The following is a 25,194-nucleotide window of genomic DNA, read 5'->3' on the forward strand; positions in this document are numbered from 1 at the left end:
CAAACAAAGCAGGATGAGAGTAAAGGAGCTGGGCAGTCGCCTTAACACTCTCCAGCCTTTGCTTCACGGTGGAGTGTGTGCTCAGGGCTACACAGGTCTGATTAGGAACGACTCACTGGCTTTTTCCAAACCAATAAACCACCCTTGTCCACATTACGTCTCCCTCTCTTGTTTTTCTCCGTCCTTTTTCGTCTGCCGCTTCCTCTCGCTCGACGTGTGCTTTTCGCTTTGCCACAACTCCTCCGAGCACCTTTCCGGTGACTCACCTCCACCAGGTAAACTCACTGACAGCGTGTCTTGGACCAGCTCATTAGCATTCTGCAGCATCACCGGCCACGGTTGCCATGACGTCAGCGTCTCTGTGGAAACCCATTCGAGGGACCAGGGTCAGATTCGCATTCTGCTATGATCATATTACTATTCATCCCAACAGGTTGTCATAGGACACACTGTGAATAATTTGTTGTATCTATCCGGTCTGGTCTTTGTAATGATAACAGCCATGATGATTTCCTCTCAGCACTGTCGTACACTGCTGTAGATGATACATGGTCTAACCGTCTGAAACGCCTGCAGGGGCAGACATATGGAGAGACGAATAACAGCAATGTTGAGGTGACAAAACATCTGACTGGTTCTCTAATGCGTGTTTAATTGTCCAAATCAGACTTGCATCAGGCAAATAAAATAAAAAAAAAGAAGCCTCGTTCTCTCGTTCATGAAAGCAGGAGGACGGATTTCAGCAGCCGATTCTTCAGCCAGACAAATGTGTGCTGTGATACACAAGTGGACATGTTTTTCATTACTCCATAATCACCTTGACTGAGCTTGTGAGAGGTTGAGACACTTTCTCCTCGGAGAGAAGGCGGCTGCTGAGCGTGCTTCCTCGTTGACATTATGTTTGGACAGCCATGGCTGCACATTCTCGTCCATGATAATTATCTAAAGTGCTGTTCTCATGCACAAGGTACATAGCATTATGTACAAGCAATTACACGTGTTCAATATCAAGAGGAGGGCGTGCATGACAAGTAAACAGTATAGGACGGGTATATCATTTATAGACTGTGTTTTTTTTTTTCTCTGACGAAATCTTGTTTTTAATGTGAATATGCAGATTTTATTATGTTTATTTAAGTGGTCGCTGCTGTTCTGCCACACTTCAACTCACTAACTTTTCCAGAGCAACAAAATCAACAATGTCTGTATAAACCACACTTGTAAATATTCTTGTCATGGCAAATAACAATTTATTTCCTCCGCCAGGAAGATGTTTTAGCCGGCATTTTGTCTGTTTATGAGTGGCATCACTCAAAAACTCAAGGACAGATTTTGATTAAATTTTCTTGGGAATGTAGGTTATGGTCCAGGGAAAAAAAATAAAATATGATTTTGGTGATTTTCTGGATTTGTAGTGTCGGAAACTGAGCGGCCTTGGTACAGGTTTGTGCTCCCTGAGTGCTTTGACGGTATCATTTGTTTGGTCAAGATATTCATTTTAGGGCTGTTGAACAATGAAATGTTATAAATTTGCAATTCAGTGTAAAGCAACGTTTACCAGTGTATCTTGAATGCAAAGAAAGTAACTTTGATGATTTAAGATCATAAGAAGCACAAAATGCCTGAGGTAACACAATGTTAATGCAACAACATTAGCATTTTGCAGGAGTTTGCAGGAGTTTAGTTGCTTTCTCTGTTTCGTACAGGCTATAAGAGTTGGGCATATGAATAAATCGTTAACATATGCTAAGAGTCTAAAATGATAGATACAGGCAGAGTGATTCTGTGACACAGTGAACCAGGTGAACTATTTCTCACTGTCTCTCAGCAGCTGCAGCTTCATTTATTTCACTTGGTGACTAAGTGATTGATCCACAGTCTTTTTCCCCATGATCACATTGTATTACAGTTTTTTGTTGTTGTTTTTTTTTTGGTATATGCTAGACAAAGCTAGATGCTAACAGTGGTTTCAAGAATAAAGGGAAAAGCATCAATTTACACTCAGATTACTGCTAAAGTGACTTAGATTGGATTTTTCTCCAAGGCCACGAGGACACAGAAATCGGCATATGGTCGTAGATCATTACGTGAATGAGAAAGGTCATTTCAGAATCCCGTTTTGCATATACGCAGTGGTTGTCATGTGCCGAGAGTTGACGTCATCGTGAAACGGCAAAACCAAAACAACAAAGGAGGAGAGCGTCGTCCTCGTCCGGCCAGACTTGGGGAGTCATTTACTCTCCCCAGGCAGCACAAAAACAAAGAGGAGATGTTTAAGTAAACCATTAATCTGCAACATTACAATTTTAATTATCACACTAATATGGAGCATCCACAAACTTAACAGCTGTTCCCAAGGTGACAAAGTACTTCAGCTGCAACTTGCTGTTGTCATTATCCACATAATTGGCTGCTCATATCCGACGAAAACAAATATACCAGATACAGCAAGGTCAAGATTAAGTTACTCTGTAATTTTTCCCCCAGTTTTTTATTTGTTTTGGTTAATCACTTGCTCCCTACTTCCTGTTCCTGGTCTTTGTATATTATCCCTCCATTTTACTTGGGCACACCTACTTCCTGTCCTTGATCTTTTCACCTGGTGAACCTGTACACATATTCACCAAGTGTTCCTGTCAGATTGCCTTTGTTTCCCTGGTGTTTTGCTAGCCCCCTTTGACTATTTCTAGTGTTTTGCCTGTTGGTTTTCGACTTAGTTTAGATTTTCTGGATGTTTTGCCTTGAACTCTGCTTGCCCACTGGATTACAGTGTTTGGATATTGGACTGAACTTTGGCTGCTGACATCACAGCCTTTCAAAAAGTGACATAAAGCAGCAGAGACTGATGGTGAGTCAATTTTCTCTGATAAAGTCAGTGGCTTGGTTTGGTGTATTTTTTTTAATACTAATATCCATATTTAAATGTAAGAAAATATACGTAATCAATACATACGGGGTTACAATAATGTGAATCCTTGACATTTGGGTCACATGCATAGACAATGTAAAAAAAAAAATACCACTTATTGCAAAAAGGAACTTTTTTTGAATAGAATTCTGTAGGAAAGTGAGGAGACTTCTGAAGATTTAATGGTCTTAGTTACTTGTTTCAGGTCCTTTTTAATAGAGCATCATCAGCGTCATTTCAGTAAATTATGATCTCATTTAGAGGGAAATAGACGATAAAGCACACATGAGTGGACACCAGAGTGTGACTGACAGCTGGTATCTTACTATAGAGGTTCCAAAACTGACGCAGCATCAGTGAAATTCCAAATCCTAAGGCTTCACAGCAGGGGTTTGTTTTGAAACAGGAAGACTAAAGTCCACTTTTTATATACAGCTGGATCTTCTATTATTCATAAAACATAAAATTTAAATCAAACAAATTTGTAAAAAATGTAAATAACAGTTAAGAAGGGTGTGCTGATTTTATTGCGGATAATTTACTGGTTTTATAAGTAAACGTTTTGATGAGCTGGTGACACTAAACTATGGAGGGAAAGGTCTGGGAATCACTGCTGTCGTTAAAATTCATCTAATGAAATCTGTAATAAATTTGAGTCATTTCCCTCGTTTGTAATTAGAGGAGATTCCAGACTCCAGAGTGCCTCCAAGGTTATGGAGTGAAATTAAAAACATCTAACCACCATATGTCAGGTAAATGGCCAGTTTGCTTTTGAGTCCATTTTTGAAGAAATGGATTGTCTGGACTGGCCTGAGCAATGCAGCATACGATAAATACTCAAAATACTCACCATAGATAACAGCTGGTTCATTTTCCATGGACATCCTCCAAGATATCAATCAGTCTGTGGACTTCAATTTGAAAAGCTCAAGTGGTGGAGACGGAATATCGTTGCCAGACCTCTTCATCTTCTTCCTCTTATCAGGCCCCCCCCCTCCCTTTGCACAGCGCAGTCAAACAAGCAACTCATACACAACAACCAATCCCTTAGGGAAATATGAGTGCATCCATCTGCAGGTGCATGACGGAAAAAACACACACCTTCTAAAATATCAATAACTTTTCCCATTAGTTCCTCTTTACTCTTTTTCAGATACTGGTCCCACATGTAAACACCGTCACACAGACAATCACAGATTGAGACATTAGCGCACACACACACACACGCATGCACAGGTTCACACATTTTAATTAGCATTACTTTCGTGCAAAAACCACTAAGCCATGGGCTAATTAACCTCCACAGGCTGTGTTTTCACTGCTACACCACCTCAGGGAGAGGCCCAGGTTAGGCTCAACTTTGTCGGGTTTATCTGTTGGGAAACGGAAAACAATAAAGCTGAAAATCTTAAGAGGTAACGGGGGAAAGGTCGTCCGATTAATATGCTGTTGAAGGCATTTTCTTGTGCAGTTCAGTCATGGTCAATGCGAACAGTGTCTGCCAGTTTCCTGTGTGTGTGTGTGTGTGTGTGTGTGTGTTTAGCATGGTCACACACTGCTTCTCATTACAAATCCTCTCATGACTGTATTTAATTTGTGGTTCTGCTCTGTAGCCTTTTGTCAGCAGACAGGCCAAGTACCATCTCTCTCTGTCTCCCCTCGCTCTGCTTCACCCCCTACTCAGTGTGTCTCTGTCAGTCACTCACTCTCTTTCTCTCTCTTTTTCTCCCCCCTCCGCTCCTGTCTGCCATTTCTAGGGACACAACCCCATCTGCAAATTGTAGTAATTTGCCAAGAATGCCTGCGATTGTGGACTTCCTGTGCACATGATGTCACCTCTGGTCATCCGGGGATAAGATGACTGGGCTCTCTGTCCTCATCAGAGGCTACTCGGAGCAGCAGAGAAGGGAAAGAGGGGAAAGTCAAGGACACAGGCAGAGACCGTCGACCCACAAAGGTACCTCTAATCCTCCTGGCATCACAGCAGTAAAGCAGTAAAACAGCTGATCACTGTCATAAATTTGCCTTTCAGACAAAATTAGATGCCGGATTAATTTCATAAACAAAGTAGCAGGTGATCGGTGATCTGTAGCAAGTCGTTCACACACGTGTAGGCACACTAATCCTATTGAGTGTCACACAGCAGGCCCAGTGTCCCGACTGCGGGTGCTGCTCTCATTTCGAGTGCTCATTTCTTGCCGTTGGCAACACATTTCTGCTGCTCCTGAGGCTCATGTGTCCAACATCATATTTTTGTCTGCTATAAGGAGTAGAAGTCTAAGCTGGTAAACCCTGTTAATGTCGTTATCTGAAGCCAAACTGTGACTTTTGGCTTCCCCTTTCAGACTTCACCCATCCAGACAAATGAGTTTTCAAAGTAAAACAGAGCCAACTGCAGTTTTAAAATTCTTATGCCTCTTAAGCCCCATTTCCACCAAGCATTCCAGTTTGGTTTGGTTTGGTTTAGTACGGTACAGTATGCAACTATGTGTGTTTCAATTGTTACGGAAAAAAAGGTTACGGAAACAACCAATCTGTGCCATCCCAGTTTTTGGCACCCTTCCGTTGTGAGATGACAACAGAAGGCTGAACGTCGTCCATTGTTGCTTTGTTTACTGTGTCCGGTTCTTGTGTCACGCAGGTGTGACGTTACGCTATTTATGTAGCTGATGCACGTTATGTAAATAGTAACATAAATGGCATATCCTGCCCACACACACCCTATAGTGGAAATGTAAGTCAGATCAGGGTTTACCATTGTGTACGCACGCCAGGTGGCCAGCTGAACTGTACTCAACTGCTTGGTGGGAACTAGGCTGAAAAACAATGGGGTGACAAAGTAGTAAGGACTTCCGCCATGCACTGCAAGAGCACAGGTAGGCAGGTCAGTTCAATTATTCCACTATTCCATCAACTTAAAATCTGAAATGATGGCTATTGCAGGATGTGAAGAGGATCACAATGAATGACTAACCGTTGCAGAGTTGTGTAGCAGTTTGTTTTAAAAGCACTCCACATTTAGATTCATCATCTCAATCATCTCAAACTACTGCGGCGTAAACGTACTTTTCCATCATTGAAGCAGCTCGTGTTCAGTTTGTTTCAAACATCCACAGTTTCACCTCGGCACGGATACAGAGTGACTCGCAGCGTTTTAATCCTGTAATTTGTTTTTTTTCACATCAAAGGTTCCTTTTATAACCCTAAGTGAACCCAAAGAGTAGTTTCTGTAGCCACATTTCCTTGTCACAGGCTGCATTTTGCAGTGTATGCAGTGATTTTGCGTCTCCTTGTTTCATCCTGATTACTTTAGGTTTTGTTAGACAGGTAAGACACTTGGACATTTAAACTCTTTGCTGTAAGTGTACTATAAAAGCTATTGTGACTCCTCTAAATCAAGTCCCAGTCTACAAACTCCTTCCTCCGTGAAGAAAGAAAGAGCAGAAAGTAAATTTTTTTGGTGTAATCGGCCCTCAATCTCTTTCTCTGCAGTTTATTGTCTTAGCTTGTCTCTTTCTTTATCTATCCATTTTGTCTTGCAGGGGTATAACAACATTTAAGTTGTCGGACAACACTGACAGTTGTCGAGGTAAAGCTTTTAGCTGCTGCCAGAGTGTTTGACTGGTCCAGTATAGACAGGCACGTCCACTCTCACCTCCACCTAAATCGTGTCAGCAAACAGCAGCGTTCCAGCTCTAGACAGAAAGTCCTGCTGCATAAAACAAAGTGTCTGCTTCAACCAATTTTCGCAGAAACAGTGGGGGGGTACACGGGGGGGACACGGCGAACACAACTTTGTCCTGGGACCAACTGGACACCGAAATTGCTCGCTGTCGATGAAAGAGCTCTCGTGTCGCGCTCAATCTCCTTGAAGTTTCTGAAACACCGTGGAGTCTGTCACTAAAAAGAAAAAAAAAAGAACACTTCCTCCTGTGCCCGAGTGCTGCTGCATTGCAGTTCAATTTTGTTTTTGTCAGCTGAGAGGTCTGCATGGTGTGCATTAAGACTGACTCATTCCTCAGGCTGCAGTGCTGTTTGACTTGCAGGGCAACATGGGAGCACAGAGATGGCATTAACACATGAAAAGGGGCCACTGCTATTTACAGATATGTCGTTTGAAAGCTGGCGGAGGAATGTACGTGGATGGGAAGCTGAACACAAAAACTTTGACATGTTTTTGATGATTCTTTCCGTCGGAGGATAGTGACACAAATTTGGTCAAAGTCTGTTATGAACACACAATCAGCGTCTTTGAAAACTAAAGAAAGGAAATCGAAACTGTCCTCTCTCCGTAGAGTCAAGCTGCTGCTTTATTTTAGTTTTGTGAACGTACAACAAAATAGCCCTAACATTTCATCACGTTATTTTCCACAAAGAAACATCATCAAAATAGTTACAACAGCATTGAGTTTCATTGAATCAAGGTGACACGATTGGTGTGGATGAGGAAAAAAATAGTGTTACGTGAGCAAAATAACATCAGGTGGGCTCGATTTGTGACTTGTGTTTCTTAAAAATGCACTTGTGGTTGTAACACACCCCTCCGTGATCTTTCAGTCAGTGTCACAAAATCTCATTTGCACCAACATTTGGTTTGAGTCGTCGCTCACCGAATCCCTTTTCAGCACAATGCGTTTTTTTTCCTCTCAAACACGGCAACAGATTGCGCGGCCACACATTCCGTCCTCGTGTCCACGCCGCAGCACTGTCTTTAAAAACTACATACTTTATCCACAGATGTCCTGCTTCAACATGGATCTCCTCACACACACACACACACACCGCTCTCCTCGCTGTCACTTTGTCCGTTTATTGGAGCAATTTCAGGAAAATAATTCCTTCTTTTTTTTCTTTTAATAGCCAGAACTGAACACTTTCAGTGTTGCGGCTTTCTCGTGTCCGCAGAGTCGGTCCTTTTTTTTTTTCAAAAAAAAACACAAATATGTAAACAGCTTAAAAATATGCTCACAGGCAATAAAATGAAGCCCAAAAAAAGTCCAAAGCATTTGTTTTCACAGCCGCGCGTTTCATTTTAAGCTCCCTCCTCTGCAGTGCAAATTATGAGGAAAAACAACAAGAAAACAATAAATAAACTTCCTCTGTTATATACTTCTGTGTTTATGTATATACATTACAGTATATATATATATATATATATTTATAATTATGGGCCCGTGTGCTCTACATGAGCACACAGCTTTTGGCTCGGTCCTTCCTCATGGCTGGGGCCTGGTCCATTTGCTCAGTCCGTCCTGGCAGGGGCGGCAGAGGGAGCTGTGAGACTCGCTTCAAGCCCCTGCGAGAACTGCTGCGTTTAAGCTGTGGCTTGTGAGGCCGCCGCACCGAGGCCAGCGTGGTGATGTGGAACACGTCTCGGACGCTGTTCTCTGAAACCTTGGAGGTGCACTCCACGTAAGCCACCGCCCCCATCTGCCGAGCTATCGTGCTCCCCTGGAAAACAAAGACGAGAGATTACTAGCGCGCAAGCAAACCCGTCTTTTACGACATTCATCAAAACATGAGTTACAAATTGGTCTTCGGGAGAAATGGAGAGAACAAACTGTTAATTACATAAAACAAACTTAATTAAACGTCAGAGCTGAATGATTTAGGTAAAAATAATTTAATTGTGATTTCAGCTTCCAGAGAGATACTGCATGACATGCAATCAAAATATCAACCTTTTATAATGGAATACAAGGAGAACTTAACAACTAGTTTCCGATATGAAGCTAATTCACTTTTTTAAATTGTCATATATCGTGGAACAATCACAAACTAGGCCAGTTCAGTTGCAGGCTTTGCAGTTCGCTAATTGCGCCGGCTGAAATTGCTGTTTCAATTCAAACACAGTTTATCATTCGGCACCACTTACAGCCATTTCATAGTTCCCCAATCAAGCCTACAAAGGTTGTGAAAGGACGTGTGTGTGTGTGCAGCTCAAAAAAAGTTACAAAGTAGACACTCATTTTGGTGTAAATGGAGCTTGGAACATGTAGAGATCTTCGTTTGTTAAAAACAACCAAGAGAAAAGCATCATAAGTATATTTATGTAGGTGTTGGGGGCTTGACTATTTGAGCAACATAGTCTACAAAAGGCTTTCAGACTTTTTGAAAGTCCCCAGTGGATCTGTGCACCATAAGTCTCAGTTTCTCAGGATGCTCATATTGCACAATGCGTGCTTTGGTGGAAAACTAGTTTTCCAATAAAGGAGGATCTGTCTTGGTGACAAATATGGTTTCCCTGAATTCAGATGCAGATTTCTCCACCCACAACATCAAAATGGGCTATCGTGGGAATTTGCCCGACAACCAGCACTTCATACAGTGTCATAAATGTTAAACCCAAGTAGCTTTTCATAACTTTTTACATTTTTACTGGTATTGGGGGGGGGGGGTTCAAGCTTTAAAAAAACATTTGAGATGAAATTAAACAGCCTAGAAGCGTACCAGACTATCTGATGTGAATGTAATATCATGCAGCAGAGGATGAGCCTTAGATCCACTTTTTATGCCTTCTTGGCTCAAAAAATAGTGACTGACAGTGATGTTATGTTCCTTTTTCTATGAAAATGGAGGAGAAAAGCAAGCTAATCCTCAGGGTTTCCTCCCTGACCCAGAAGTAATAATATATTGAAAAAGAAACAGTCTGTTGTTGGCAGAGAGAACTCCATTTGAATAGAAGTTTAAGGGGAAAATGAGTTCCCACTTAATTTACAATGTCAGTAAACATTTTCCTGATGAGTTAATGGTCTCAGTTGTTAGTTTAGCTCTTCTTAAATAGCACATGATGTTGATTTTTGTGAATGATATTCCTGTTTGGAGAACGAACGGCACACATAGGAGTGGAATCAGTGTGATTGACAGCTGGCATTGTCCAATAGGAGCCTGGCTGCATGTGACACCTGTGATACGTGATGTCATAACTGGTTGCCACCTTAAAAGCAAGAGTTCAACCTCACATGACTAATAGTGGGATTAATAGAGGGTGTAATAGCATTAATAGTAAGACGGAATATTCGTTCGTGCATGACTTTTCAAAGGTGACAGCATCCCGTAAACATTGATGCTTTACGGTTACGTTTGATGCTGTGATCTGTAAAAAGACGTAGTACCGAGACCAGGCTCCGGATTACCCTTAGACTGAATGTCGGCGATGTAAACATGTCTGGAGACAAATGTAGCTGCTCCGTACGAGGCATAAATAATGCAGATTCTCTGCGTAACAAAATGGTAACAGGGCAGCTCTGAGCCCAGTGGGCCAGCGTTGAGAGAAGAGGCTAGACTATAAACTCCTCCACTATTTCAGCTCACCCCCGAGTATATTACAATATACCCGGTTAATTGAGACCATAAATCGTTTACCTGAGATCAAATCAGAGAGAAATTTAATTTTAAAATCCCTCGGCATCCATCCCGGCACGGCTTCGTGATGACTCTCCTTTACACTCATTCAGTCACGATCGGTGCATGCAAAGGTTTGCTAACAGATCAGACAGGACTGCATTTCCCATGACCCTAAAATCCCATGCTATCCGACACGGACAGGGCTTTTCGTCCACAGTGGCGGAAGGTTGATTAGTATCGCCGCTATGTACTGAGCCACATGTGAGAAGCGCTGACATCCTCATTAGATGGAACGGCAGCCAAGGTAGAGATTGCCGTGACAAGAAGAAAGGCTCTATCAGATCTCTGGCAGATTAGTGTGGAAATGTCTTGGGTTCACCCGGTGGTCACTCTCTCTCTCTCTCTCTCTCTGCCAACTCTTCAGCTGTGTTGGAATTCAATTTAAGATGAATAACAGGATAACAACACAGGCTATTGGATTAGAGCACCGGAGGGTTTATTGTGCACAACCTTGGCGTCTACTGTGTGACACACATTTCCTCAGCAAAAAACATGAACTGCCTGAGACACAAATAGAGACTGAGAAGGAGCAACACAATAGTGTAATGTAGGCCCCTGCTACTTTACATTAGTGATGTGGTTTGCCACTCCGTCTTTTGTTTATGCATCTAATTTACATGAACTGGTCTGTTTTCCAGTTGCCGATTTTTCAGCGGCTGCATGTTTTTAGCCTCCAGCGAGCTCTCAGACTGCAGCAGGAAAAAAGGGCTCTTTTGTTCTGAGGGCTTTTGTGCGGTGCTGAAAAAAAGACCCTCCACTTTTTGTATGTCCAACACGGGAGAGCATGAAATGAACACGCTGAATGCTGATTAAAAATTCAAACATTTACAGGACAGTTTATCATCCCCTCCCTCTTCTCCCCATCCCCTTGGCTTGGAGGTCATGGCTGTGCACAGAAAAAGGGCTCACTCATTTATCAATGTCCATTTTTCTATTCATCCTGCATTTTGAAAACCCCTAAATCTACATGAATATTTCATTTCGGGGGGGAATGCATCCCTAAAACTCCAGTAACCACCTCTGCCTCTTGCACAGCCCTCACCATAAGCAAACCTTACAACCCTTGTCAGCAAATTTCAGTCAAAATGCCAACCCCAGCAACATGTCCCCAGGGGCTCTTGCTCAGTTCCTGCTCTGCAGTGGGTGATTATATTGCATGAGCCTCTTATCATACTTCCTTCCAACAGGAATCAATGCCACTGCTGATTCAAGGCGGACAAAGAAAAAAAATCACACGATACCACAGGATTGCTTTCTAATTTCTTTTTTGCGTGTCTGTCTTTACAGGCACCTTGCAAGCCCCTCCCTGAATATTTCTCCCCCCCCCACCCACTTCCTGCCTTCCCCGTATCTCCTCAAATATCCATCATGTGGTAGTTCTCACCTGTTCATGGGTGACGGGGATGAGCCGCTGCTTGGACAGTTCCCTCAGCGTGTTGACATCTGTCCTCATGTCCAGTTTGCAGCCCACCAGCACCACTTTGGCATTGGGACAGAACTCCTGTGTCTCACCTTGCCACTGTGGAGACGTGAAGACACAAGAGACAATGTCTGACCATTGATTATGTTGAATATGACAGCCTGAGGTAGGATAATGCTCTCATAAAAGACATTAGTTCTGCAAAAGGTTTTTTGACTGTTAATTGGACAAAACGAGCAATTTGAGGAAATATATCAAGACTAATAAGTAAAGAAATGGCAGCTGCTAACAAGAACAAATCTACTTAACATATATAATACACACACATAGCATATATATATATATGTACATATATATTTTATTAAAAACATTAAACACACCAGAAAGTAGTGAGAGGTGCACACTGATTATTAGGACTTTAAGTAATGATCGTTTTCATTCTTGATTAGTCTGTGTTTTCTGTTCTCAATTGGTGGTAATTTGATTGGTCTGAAGAAGAGAAAAAGGAAAATATTGATCGGTGTCTTGTTTTATTTTGTCCAAAAACCAAAGATATTAAGTTTATTGTCACAGTGGAGCGAAGAAAAACTGCACGAAAACTAGAAAACGCTCAAACTGATCAATGGCGTTTATAATCAAAATCATTAACTACAATCATGCAGTAGTCGATGACTAATTGATTAAATAATCTATTGCTGCCGTCACTGACAAAGAAATGTTTGGCTTTTGTTTGCATTAAAATAACTGAAAAACTAAATAGTTGACAATAATTTTCCGACTGATCGTAACTCTTTTAATGAAACCACTATTTACTGACGCACTGTTTGTTCTTCCACTTTCAAATAGAATTGTCATTACACAAGCTAAATAAACATGAAAATAAGACTTCTTTGGTGCAGGCTTGGCTCGGGTTTCTGCACCACCTACAGTGTTTTGTTTCCCTCCTCACACAAACAAATCTATTTCAAGTTGTCCACAGAAAAGGTTGAGCAGTCTTCTTTCTAAAATCACCCTGAGATTAAATGTCACTTCTGAAACTCCGCTGAATCAACACAATAGTCTCTCCTCCGTGCCACACAAACACACAACAGCAGCCGACGGCCCCCCGAAATACTCCACATGCCGTGTGCAGAATGTCACCGTGTCCATTCAGCTCTCAAGATGAAAACAGTGTTTGACCTTTCAAGACCGTCCCTATTCTGCCACTAACACCCAATCAAAAGCTTTGATTGTTTAACCCTCGCTCCTCCCCCAGCTGTCTTCCAGAGACCCTCGCTAACCTGCTTGTTTCATGAGGTCAAGAGTCTAATTTGGGATGGTGATTGTGCAACAGGTTTTCCATGTGCCCCTGGGTTTCAGAGATTACCAGGGCGACAGCTACAGGTCAGAGGTCATGGTAACCCCCTGCCAGGGGATTCATGGGAAAACCAAAACCTTGACGGCAGCCCTGCTCCCCCATGTTGACAGTGCACTGACGCTTGTGGGATATTTGCGGGTTTTAGAAAAGGTGTCTCGGGTTAGATCTACAAAGTCTGTCCGGGGCATTTTAGCAGCTCCCCTCAGACCACTAAACACGTCAACGGGCCAGACGTGGGAACCGTCTCCGGGCCACAAGGAGCACAGTTCAAAGACGAGTGCAAACACGTGGGTTCAAGATGAGGGAACCACAAAAAGGCACAGGCTTTTTTTTGTTTTACATGACACACATGCATGCAAACACGACCAATTAAGTTGGGTGTCTCTACATACGCAGTAGGTATTTAGCAGCGCGAGGCACAAATTCTGCCACCGGCTGCAGAAACACATCCATGACCACAACCTCGCCCAGCCAGTGCTACACTTAGCCACCGCAGAGTCCCACAATGACTAACATCTGAAGCATAGCCACTTTACAAATGTTAACTGTCACCATCTGCACGGCTGCCCTCCATAATACTCGGGTTTTAAAGCGGCTTTTGGTGATTTTTGTTGTTTGCTTTCCCTTACATGTAAGAGCTGCCCAGATCATAGAAGATGCATCATAGAAGGTTCATCTCTTCACACTGGCCTTCAGCTCAGTTTGAACCAAGATACCTTGGGTTTATTGTGCATACATTTTTACATAATTTATTTTCATGTCTTTATTGTTTATCGTAGTATTTATTATTTCTTTCTTTCTGATTCTTTATTATTATTTGTATTTGCATTTTTGAGCAGTAGAATTCACCTCTGACACTTTGTGTTTTGTATCCTCCATCTGTCTTGACACTATAGTCAGTCAACAGTCGTATGGAGCTGATGGGCTCAATCAGCCACGGTGAACTCATTTGTCATTGATTTGAATGAAACAATGTCTCCAGAACAACATATTTCGAGTCCTCTTGAACCAGCTCTGTAGCAGCTCTTCTACATGGCTGATTTGCATATCTGATGATATTCCTCTCAAAGCCACCCAGCTGCAAAGCCTCTTCTCTTGTTCTTCGGTCTGACCTTCCGTTCCTCAGAGGGACGTAGGTCAAGTATCCACGGACATTTCGATGAGATAAAGAAATGGGAGGCTTTAACCTCGGTGCTGATTAGCTCTATTGTTGAGCCATGAAAATGCAATCTGCTGCCACAGAAATCCAAGTGGACACAAGATGCTGATTGGGAGAAACTGCATTTTTTTTTCCCCCTCCAATGTCACAGCAGATATTAAATGCTGACCCAAAGCTTTGGAAGGAAGAGATTTTTTTTTAAAGGGCACTGACCTTCTTTATGACGCTGTCCAAAGTCTCTGGGCGGCTGATGTCGAAACAGATGAGAACCGCATCTGAGTCGGGATACGCCAGCGGCCTCACGTTGTCGTAATACGAGGAACCTGTGGGCAGACATAAACATATGGCACAAGGTCATTATGTCTTTCTGAGAAATTCTTGCTCTTAACCACATGGAATCCTTTTATGTGGCTTGTTTCTGTCAATTACTGGAAAGGAGTCAAGAGTGTCGTGAATGCATGTACATTACAGCAGGAGCTGTGACAAACACTCGGACATACTCACTCTGCAGATGCAAATGAGTCTTGTTTTTACCAGTTGTACGTACACATGTCGGCATCCGTGTCTCCTGACCTTACACACAGCTGTGGCGCCCCCTTTAATCATAGTGCTTCATGAGGAATGTTGAGGGGCTTGCACACAAACACACTCGGAAGAGAATGATAGTGGGTCGAGGACCAGGGGGACACAGGGGACACAGTCCATGATCCTTAATTCTCTCGACTGTTCCCTCTTCCTGGCCAAACGTCCTTGTTTCTAAAACTTTCTTTTTTGACTTTATGAAATCCACTTGCTCTCACCCACGTCTCCCTGCGCTCACTTTTCATTTCTATTCCTTGATCAAATTTGAAGGCAGAGTGGCGCCTCAGTACTGCTCCATTACTTGACTCCTGCTCTGTTACAGCTCTCATTAGGAGGCTTGTAAAAATATCTGAGGTTGTGGCTGTGGGCATCCTCCCTCCTGCCTCCACTGGTTAGTAATGCAGACCTGAACTCTTTTCAGTGGCAACAGTCATGAAAAACTCCAGGCTCTGTGACAGAATTGATAGAATCTGTAGGTTATCACAGGTGAACCTTTGCAGAAACTCTATGAATCAGTCTGCCACAACGACATTATTATTTCATGTACTTTGAAATGAAATGGAGCTGCTTTGTCAAAAAGATGCAAGAATAATAAAATGATTATCTCTCACTTGTATCACTAGAAATGTGTGTTAATCCGTGAATCACATTTTGTTGATGGCTGCTTTGATATCTCTAGTTTTACATTTAATCCCTTAAGGACACACAAACTGATTATGATAAGTGTAGATTATCTTTGTTTGTGCTGTTACTGTGCTTCACATCTGACCCGACACACAACAGGCAGTCCGCCTGTTAAAGCCCCGCGTGCCTTTGTCTGGCAGCGTAAATGGGGTCCGCACAATGGTGCTACAGCCTGTTTTAGTACCACTATGTTCTCTTTGTTAATGATGGAACGAGACTACCACAATGGCTCCATGTAGCCAGTGGCCCCACATCATTCAGCTGGCCTGCCTGTGGTGGCCTGCTGCCTCTCTGCTCCCTCGCCTGTCACAGCATCACGGGCTGTTTATTAGAGATTGATGGCTTTTGTGCCTTCACATGAGCCAAACTGCTTTGTTTACATTCAGTTGCTCACAAAAATGCTCTTTGCAGTCGAGGGCTCACAAATAAAATTGTCAACGCCACCTGAAGAATTAGAATTTACATTAAAATATTTTCGAAGTGTGCACTCCACATCTTGTCTTCCTTTTATTGTGGGCCTTTTGCCAGTAAACGTATGCGTTGCCACTCGAATGTGTAGTATTGTATTTTAATGGATTGTGTGTGACAAAAGAAGTTGGTATTGTGCTCAAAATATCCCCCTTTACTGATTTTGCTCTCCACATACACCTCCACCATTTTACCTTAACTTAAGATTTCCCTGTGGCTGACGCTTCATGCATTCTGTAAGACTTAATATAACAGTAGTACGACCTGTGCGGCTCATTGTAGTGACGCATAGTTTAATTGTTTTAACAGCAGGTCCCTGTAATGATGGGTTTTGAGGAAAGGTTTTACAATGCCACCTCCTGTGTATCACATGGCCTCCATTTATGAATTAAGCAACTGCCGCAAAAGCGTTCCCGACGGCTTTGGCACACAGGCGTCCTTGTGCACCTTCGATAACAATACAGGACTGAGCTCTAAAGCGAAACCTCTAAAGGGGTGTTAACTTATATTGTTTCTACAACAAAATAAACATTGGAATTAGATAACACTTTTAAAGTAATATTTAACACGTAACATTGGAACAGGAATTTATAGTCTCCGAATTTATGTTAACCCAAGTCTGCTTCTATTCTTTTCCTGATGTGAAACACAGACTAACACACACACTCGTACACCTGCGTGTCCCAAACGGCCCAATCCCACAGAGGCCGAGTCTAACCCTCTGTACGACAGCAAGCTCTGATTGGTAGTGTCACACTTGAGGTGCTGCAGCCGCTGGAGTTGGTCTTTAGTATGTATCACAGTGCAGCAGGCCTGCACTAAGGTTAGAGCTGAAGAAGAAATGAGACAGAGCATGTAGGGGTGAAGAGGGGACAAAAGAGATTTAATGACTTTGACGCTGGGTGAGGGCAAGGTGCAGAAGAATGTGATGATGAGAGAAGTGACCAGGAAATGGACACAGAATCCAGATGAAGGTGCAGAGGCGTTGGATGTTTGTTTGACTCGAGAAGTAATTAGTGCCTGAAACAAGGCCGTTGGGATTCATTCGTCAATCCAAAACATCCAAATGATTGGCAGGTCACAGGCCCGCACAGGCCTTTACGCAGTGCTCTCCTGCCCTGAGCGACACGGAAGCTGCCTCAGCACTTTTGCAAAGTCAGAAATAAAGTCCACTGAGGGGAAAGAGGAGTATAAATGTGCTGCTGTGTTTGAAGCAAGCCAAGCAGGAACAAATAAAGGCCAATCACTATAGACGGAGGCAGAGGAGGACAAGGAGGTGGGAGAAAAGATAAAAGACGATTGTAACGGTGGAGGAGAGAGGGAGTGCGATGGGTGTTTAGGTAGGTAATGAAAGCACTGGACTCGGCAGGACAGATCAAATAAAGAGGTATGAGAGCTCTGGCTCGGCTATTGGTTGGAGCTGGCCTGCACCCATTCACTGCGAGGTGGAACAAAAGGTCAATTGAATTTCAGACAGAGGCAGGAGGAGATGTATAGCTAAAAGGGTGGGGTGGGGGAATGGGGGGTCGGAGGGGGGCAGGAACCACTAAAAACCATCACGCCAGGCAGAGAAGTCGGGGCCCTGCCATGTAGAGCCAAGGACAGGCATAAAACACCCCCCACGAAACCTCCTCACGGAGTATTAGCATTAGCCTGATTTAGCACTGGCAATGTCTCACAGTGAAAAGTGGATTTCTGTCTTTATTTCCACAAGGCTAATTAGCACTAAGCCATGCTGCAGCAGCCAGTGCCACACAGGAGGCTCCGCCAAGCAGAGGTGACAGAGGTGGAAGGAGAGCTTTCCTCTACAGTCATCAGTCGAGCTTCCTCAGCGGGCAGACACAGTTCAGATGAGATTGAGGCTGACAAAAACTAACATGCAATAATAAGGCTTGAGCGTAATCTGGTCACATGCAAGTTATGCTCAATTCGTCGTCTGATCTGCAGCAGTTTCAAACAGAATTTAATATGTTGAATACAATTGATGCATTAATTTATCTGTAGCCACTGCACGACACTGCTTGTCTCGTGATTTATTTTTCTAACAGCCGAAATAGGTTTTCTCAGAAAGATGGCTGGGGTCTCCCCGAGAGATGGGGTGAGAAGCTCAGCCATCCAGGATGGACTCCGAGTAGATCCATTGCTCCTTTTGTGTGGAAAGGAAAAGGAGCCGGTACCTCGTAAGGATGCCACCAGGGCGCCTCCCTAGGGAGGTTTTCCTGGCACGTCCAACCGGGAGGAGACCTAGGGCCAGACCAAGGACTAGGAGGAGAGATTATAATCTCCTCACTGCCCTGGAAGTGCCTGGGGATCCCCCAGTCAGAGCTGGACAATGTGGCCAGGGAAAGTGAAGTCTGGGGCCCCCTGGTAGAGCCCCGCGACCTGATCTGAGATAAAGGGTTGATGATGGATGGATGGAAAATCTTGTTTCATGTCACTCAACTACTCATCTCGCAAGACATCCAGGTTGCATTTTAATGCCAGGTGTGAACAGGCATTGACACTATGTGTACAGGTGTGTGTAGTGTTTGATCTATACATTACATGTGATTTGGTTGGTTAATGCCTGGAATATTTCCATTGACATGGTTTGATGCAGTTAAGTGACTCTGCTCCATTCAAGTAAATGAGAGGCGTTTCAGTTGACACTGTCCACATGCAACATCTCTCAGGAAAAATGACAATACCAGAACTCAACAAGGCTCATGTGGTATGTGGTACTTCATTTACGCTTCCTAGGAGACAATCAATCTGAAACACGACATGACAGCTCTGTCTTTGCTCATTCAAACCCTCCGCTGTGTTTTCATTATTTTAGCATTATTTTAGACTGTGAAATTAACAAAAAAAAAAGGTACAGCAGGAATTCTTCAGGAAGCCTGAGAAATTGAGTGTGAATCAGCATCTAACAAAACCCAGTCTTCAGAGCATTTATCTGCACCATCACATCAGGAATTATCTACTTCTCTCTGTGTGGGTGTGTGTGTGTGTGTGTGTGTGTGTGTGTTCATTACAAACACAACTAAGAAGCAAACCATTATGAGTGAAGGAAAAAGAATAGTGTTTGCCTCGAGGTTCTCTGATGAGTTCATGCACATATGGCAAGGAGTCAGTAGCAACTAACAGCCTCATTAGGCCACATAAGCACTCTGTGCATATTAACAAAGGCAGGGTTTAAGATAGAAAAGAAAACGCCTTCACCAAATAAAACGAAAACAATGACTGACTAGCTTCGACTCACATTCAACACCACATACACTGGGTCTATTTTTTTCATTTTGAATTCAAAGCAAAGGGAAAACATTTCAATCTGGGGTGGGCAAGTATCATAGCAACCTGGATGGATGCAAATGGCTTCATTGTAAGACCCTGAAAGGAGGTAAGAAGGAAGCAAGCGACAGAGCGAGGCGATCGCGGTGGCCGATGACTCCGAAGCATTGGTGATTCGAGGGGTCTTTGAAGCGCCTCCATGAGGATTGGCCCTCCAGACTCTCCACTGTTGAAGATCCGGTCTGTGTTGTGCACTTCAATCTATTCAACTTAATCAGGGTTTTACTCAAACAGAGGTAAACAAAGGCTGCTGCCGAGACACACTTCCTGATGATTTTCAAACTGAGAATCAGAATTGACATGAAAGGCTATTTAAGTGACTTTAAATGTGGTGTGGTTGTTGGTGCCTCACCGGCTGGTTTAGTGCGGTTTAATCAAACCCTGTTGAGTTTAGCCCTTAGTGCAGTTCATCTGGTCTGGATCAAAACACCCAAACAGTGTTCTGCTTGAAAGAGGTAGTCATCACTGGTGTGAACTCTATTTTCACCATTCACTGGAAGCATAGTTTTTACGGCCTCCGTGTTCATCTCCATCCACAAGACAGGAGAAGGGAGAACTGGGCAGAGAAACGCTGTTTCTGTCCTCTGTGTCTGGCAGGTCCCATATCTTCCTCCTCCTCAGGGAAACGAGCACATTTAGCCGAGCATTATCACCACAAAGCGTCACAAAACTGCCTACTCACCACTGCAGGAGGATGGGGGTGATAGCTGTGGATCAGGACCCTGATGCCAGTGGGAACTTAGCTCTAAACTATGTGCCGTTTAAATTTGAGTCATAAACACATGATTTATTCTTTACATATTTAGTTTTTAAAGATAACCATCATCATATTTGTCATTATTGTTATTCTGTTCAAGGTAACCACTGATTTCAGTTTATTTCTGTATGACACGAAAATCAATTAGCAAACTCTTGTAATGAGAAGTGTAATGATTTGCGTGTTGTGTTGTGGCTGGTTGTTGATGAAGTGCAAGCGCAGACTGATTCGCAATTACTCATTACAATTAAGTGGCAGATATTCAAGCAGACATTGCCTTCACTGCACAACTCAATATTGGAGCCAATACGTCACGTACCCTTTAGAAATTTCAATTTCATAAATCTGCTTTGTGGTCCGTAAGTAAGCCGACATCATGCATGATCAACAGTAATAGATAGTCAGTCGTACTTTATTAATCCCCTGTCTTATTGTCTTCATTTTCTATTCTAAGTGAAATATGCCATACAACAAAAAATGACCCCCATTAGTTTAAGGTCTATTGGTTTAAACCATGACGGTGATATTGCAATAGTACGCTACATTTTGGCCAGATTTAGTGTACGACGCAGAAGCAGAGGTCACATAAAAAAACTTTGGACATACTCTATTCTGTGAAACAAACCATTAAAAAATGTGCAATGGAGCCAACGCAAGCCGGCCTGCAGCTTGGACAGGGCCTCAACTGAACACACACACATACACGTGCACACAGATAAGGCTGTTGATCTGTAATAGAGATGGCTGTGTCAAGTTTTCAAAGCCATTAGCACACACAGTGGGGACAGTGGGGGTGACACTAGGTTAAATGGCCATTAACCTTCCATGTCTGCAGCCTTCACGCAAAGGGATATTGATCAAAGCCCCTGCGCTTTTCCCTCTGGAGGAAGCGCAGCCTTTGAAGGGCGACGAGCACCGTCCACTGATCTGAGTCTTCCCGCCAAGGAGTTAATACCCGTGTATGTCGTCCATTCGCAGGTTGAAAAGTGGAGCTGGCCACAGCGCTGACAGCTCATACAGGAGAGAGAGTGAGAGAGAGCGGCATGAACGACTGTCTCCTGCACGCCCCAGGGGGGTGAAGATGGAGTGCAGTGTCCCCTTTCAGCTTTTTCCCTCACCCACAGCCCTTCTATTATAATCACACATAGACACACTCACTCCCTTTCCAAAGGAGACTTGGCTATGCATTTCATCTCCAGTTGTTTGATCTCGCTGTACGTCTGAGGCTCTGCTCCGTGCTCTGCTTTGCCTTCATAGATTATTCAGGCTACATCAGTACTACTACTACTACATATTAAAAAAAAAGTGTTCTGAGTCCAGGTGAGCATTTTAGCTCAGTTTCAGATGTAATAACCGTATCATGTGTCCATTCAGGTGCACACAGAGTGTAAACAGGATGTTGAGTCTTTCCTCCGCAGTTGTTTGCCTAGTTTCAGAGAGTATTACCGACAAGACACAACAATGATTAAAGGTAACACAAGAATTTCTTTTATGGGACCGACAATGAGGTGACACTGGAAGTGCAAGTAAAGCCTGTCCCACAATGGAGGATTTTCAAATCTGACGTGGGAGACCACAAACGCAACAAACTTCTGAGTTTTAACGCTTTAATCTCGAGAAAGCGCAGACTAGACGACGCAGTCAGGACGCAGGACCACACACTTGGCGTTGCATCAAACGATTTCAGGGAGGAGATTACAGGGATTTGGGATCTCACTGAAATTTGCGTGACTTAACGTGACTTCAGAATATAAACAGACATGGAGGCGGACTGTTGGTGGCGTCAGTTAATAGCTGTTGTGTGTGTGTGTGTGTGTGTGTGCGCACGATGTTTTGTGCTGAGAACGCAAAAAAAATGTGGATGAAGTCGTGGCTGAGAAGACGGACTCAGTACAAGTTATGGTTCTGATCGACTCGCTCTCATTGGCTATTGCGGGGTTCTGCTCGCGCCCCCCAATCGCTGTTCGGTCATAAATATCAAACGAGTTTAATACTTATGACTTGAAATCAGGAAGACTGATGACATTAAAATCGTATCTGTTAACTCCTCACACTACAGGAGAATTTGGTCAGATAATTTAAATCAGCCTAAAATAAGAAGGCACCCACGATTGTCGCAAGGGCCAGGTCTGGACCAATTATCCAGGTTTAAGTGTTGAAACAGAGCTTACCGTTCACAGCTGATCGCCGAGTTCGAGTTTTCAAATGAAAACAGCGGTTTTAAGGGGCTTTAAATCTCTGAGGTAGTATGGACGGCAGGTGTATCAAATGTACTGTATGCTTTTTAAAAAGAAAGGACTAGTATGAATATAGCCGACGCTTCTTCCATCATACACGTCTTTTTTTTTTTGATTTATAGATTCCCTGACTTGCACCAATGAAGCAGGCTGTGTTTTAAAGTTCCCCCTCAAACAGTTTGAGAAATGACTTTAGATTCTATAGTGTGGTAGTCTACAGTTGGTGATGTTTCTGTGTTCAGAAGTTGCAATACAAACACTGGCCAGGGTTCGTTTGTGTGAGGATGTCAGGTAGCTGTGGACAACTGCTGTCCGCAGATGCGGAGAACATGCAGAACCTGTTTTTAGACGTTTCTGTGTTTCCTCAAGCTTCACACCTTCACAGCCTCCACTACTCTGCTCTCAGCAGCAGCAGACTGTTTGGACAAGATCCACCAAAAAGCACAGTTTAAATGGAAAAAAAAAAAGCAAAAACAAGAGCTAGTTAAAGAACACCAGATGCTGACTTGAGGATTATTTGTTCTTTGCACAACCTCTTGCACTGCTCAGACCAATCAGGGTTGGACCACAGCTGTTTCCGATACCCTCAACAAAGACCGCAAGTCTTTTTCCGCTTTATTTGTTTTTGTCTGGTTGCTCAACTTGAACATGTGAAAACACGAGGATCTCATAGGGACACAGAGAGAGTGTTTCTTTAAAGTAAGGAGGCCAGTGCACGTATTTAGTTTGTTCATTAGCTTGTACAGATTAGCGTTCTGTCCTGTGAAGACACAAACCACTGCTTTACACATCCACATAAAAGGAAATAAAGCATCACACTTGACTTTTATTGTTGTCATGTGCAAGTGTTGCACGCATATAAGTCTGAAGTTATTGTGTTGAGACTTGATCTTCTGACACCATGAGGTCATGACCAGAGAGACATTAGAGCTGTGTGACAACACATAACACCATCATTCATTTTCATTGGGTCCACTGTACCAGTGCAAAACAATGCAGCGTAGTATTATCACACAAGGCATCGAAGCGGCCGATCCAATAAAGCAAAGAATGAATTCCTTGCAGATTTATAAACACAACCTGGATCTACCTGACACTACAGTATGTGTTTCTCGCAGCTACAACCAGGTATTGGAAATCCTCTTTAAAGCAACATTGTATTTGCCTACCTTAAAATAACAGTTTTAAAAGGTTCCACAATGCCGGGTCTTCTAACTTTGATACGAACAAACAAATGACACTCGGCAGATAAAACAAAAACTGCCTGAACAGTTGAAAACTGTTGAAAGTTGATTTTAAGGTAAAACACGACAGCCAGCCCCAGGTCAGCCAGTTCAAGAAACAACTGTTGTCATTGTCTTTTAAATTGACCACATGGAAATAAATGTTGTTAAATTGTCTCTGGATGACCACTTTGGCACAAACCATGTGGGTGTTTTCCTGGCTAATCCACAATGTCCCAGTATCAGTCTAGTTAGGACAACCTTGACCCTTCTCTTTAAGTTCAGTGAAAGCCAATTATATCTAACTGAAGGCTGCGCAGAATGACGATGCCGACCCTTCTCTTTCATCTCCCACTCCTCTTTACACTGCCTCACATGTTCATCCTTCCCTAGAAAAAACTTTTAGATCTACCATTTCCTTGATCAATGCCTCCTTTAGCCAGTTCATCAGACAATCCATTTCCTTGGGCCCCCCGGAGTGTCCGGGGGCCACATAAATATTAAATTACAGCTGATTTAAACTGCAACCTGAATAGACAACGTACGATTTTAACAAGCAGGTCAGGATGGGCCTTCAGAACAGTTGCGGAGTTGGAGAAGATTATACTGTTTGCAATGAATTGAGTAGGAAAACTAAATGATGGAGAATTTCATGTTCGTGTTGTGCTTGTTGTTACAAGGCAGAAAATTAAGTTACGTTTCAGTTCAGTGACCAACAGAATTTAAGCTGCTGTCATTGATGTCATCATCTGGATAACCTTGCATGAACCTCCTCTCCTTTGCCATTATAACAATAATGATATTTTACTCAAAGAGCCAAACCTCATGAGCAGAGAGTCATCAGTCTTTGTGACGTTCTGACTCCTGACAGTGAGAGACCCATGTCACTGACTAAACCCTCATAGATGTTGAAATATACAGTAGAACACGTACTTTGACTAAAGTATTTCACTGACAGCAGCTTTAAATACTACTTTTGGAGATGGCATGGTGTTGCTTTAATCAAGTCTAAATTAGACATTTTTTGGCTAAACATGTGGTGGTTCTGCAGTGCCTCCATTTGGAAAAAATGCGAACAATTAAAACAGCTTTTGTTGTTTTTTAAACTGCCATTTCAACACTCTTTTGAGATGTTGCCAAATTGCACCAAGCACTGGCTATCACTTTGAATTCAGCTATGAAAATCTCCTGAACGTCAAAGTCTCTTATCCGCTCATATACAATTCAAAAATGTCACTCCTTTTCACATGTAAAATAGCAGGCATCCCATAATTTGTACTCGTGCACATATTTCAATCTCTCCCCCTTAAAGATTTTCATTAAAACTTGTAATAACACTGATTGCAGCTTCCATCTATTGCCGTCTGTCTGATATGACAGAAATAAATGGGGAGTGAGAAAGTTCATTTGGTTCATACACATGCATATGAAAGAAAAACTTGGGGGGGAAAGCGGAAAAGGACAGCCTCCACTTCGACGACTCCATTTCCTCTGGCGCACAACCCATCCAAACACATCCCTATCATGATGCTATCTATCCTCCAGTCCACTCTGCAACCCCCCAGGGAGCCGGTGAAGAGACGAGGCACCACCTCAAGTGCAATTTCACTTCCACAAAAGCAGCAGAAGCAAGACAGGGAGCGCAAGCGGATCTTGTTTATA

The 25,194-nt window shown here is 43.0% G+C and overlaps 1 protein-coding gene and 1 long non-coding RNA gene across 2 annotated transcripts in view; one reads left to right on the forward strand and one right to left on the reverse strand.

Moving 5' to 3' along the window:
- Positions 1–2,654: 2,654 nt before the first annotated feature.
- On the forward strand, positions 2,655–11,688 carry LOC131476057 (uncharacterized). The gene is made up of 3 exons (XR_009242560.1): positions 2,655–2,848; positions 4,666–4,865; positions 11,603–11,688. It is a non-coding gene; the product is annotated as an uncharacterized LOC131476057 (long non-coding RNA).
- Positions 7,195–25,194, reverse strand: part of rnd2 (Rho family GTPase 2) — a 29,943-nt gene continuing 11,943 nt past the window's right edge. The window contains exons 3-5 of the mRNA XM_058654524.1: positions 14,465–14,574; positions 11,700–11,834; positions 7,195–8,359 (exon numbers count right to left, since the gene is read on the reverse strand). Of these exons, the coding sequence (XP_058510507.1) occupies positions 8,090–8,359; positions 11,700–11,834; positions 14,465–14,574 (515 nt within the window). The 3' untranslated portion in view covers positions 7,195–8,089. The remainder of the gene's footprint in view (positions 8,360–11,699; positions 11,835–14,464; positions 14,575–25,194) is intronic.

The sequence above is a fragment of the Solea solea genome, chromosome 16 (genome assembly GCF_958295425.1).
Source record: "Solea solea chromosome 16, fSolSol10.1, whole genome shotgun sequence".
Lineage (NCBI taxonomy): Eukaryota > Metazoa > Chordata > Actinopteri > Pleuronectiformes > Soleidae > Solea > Solea solea.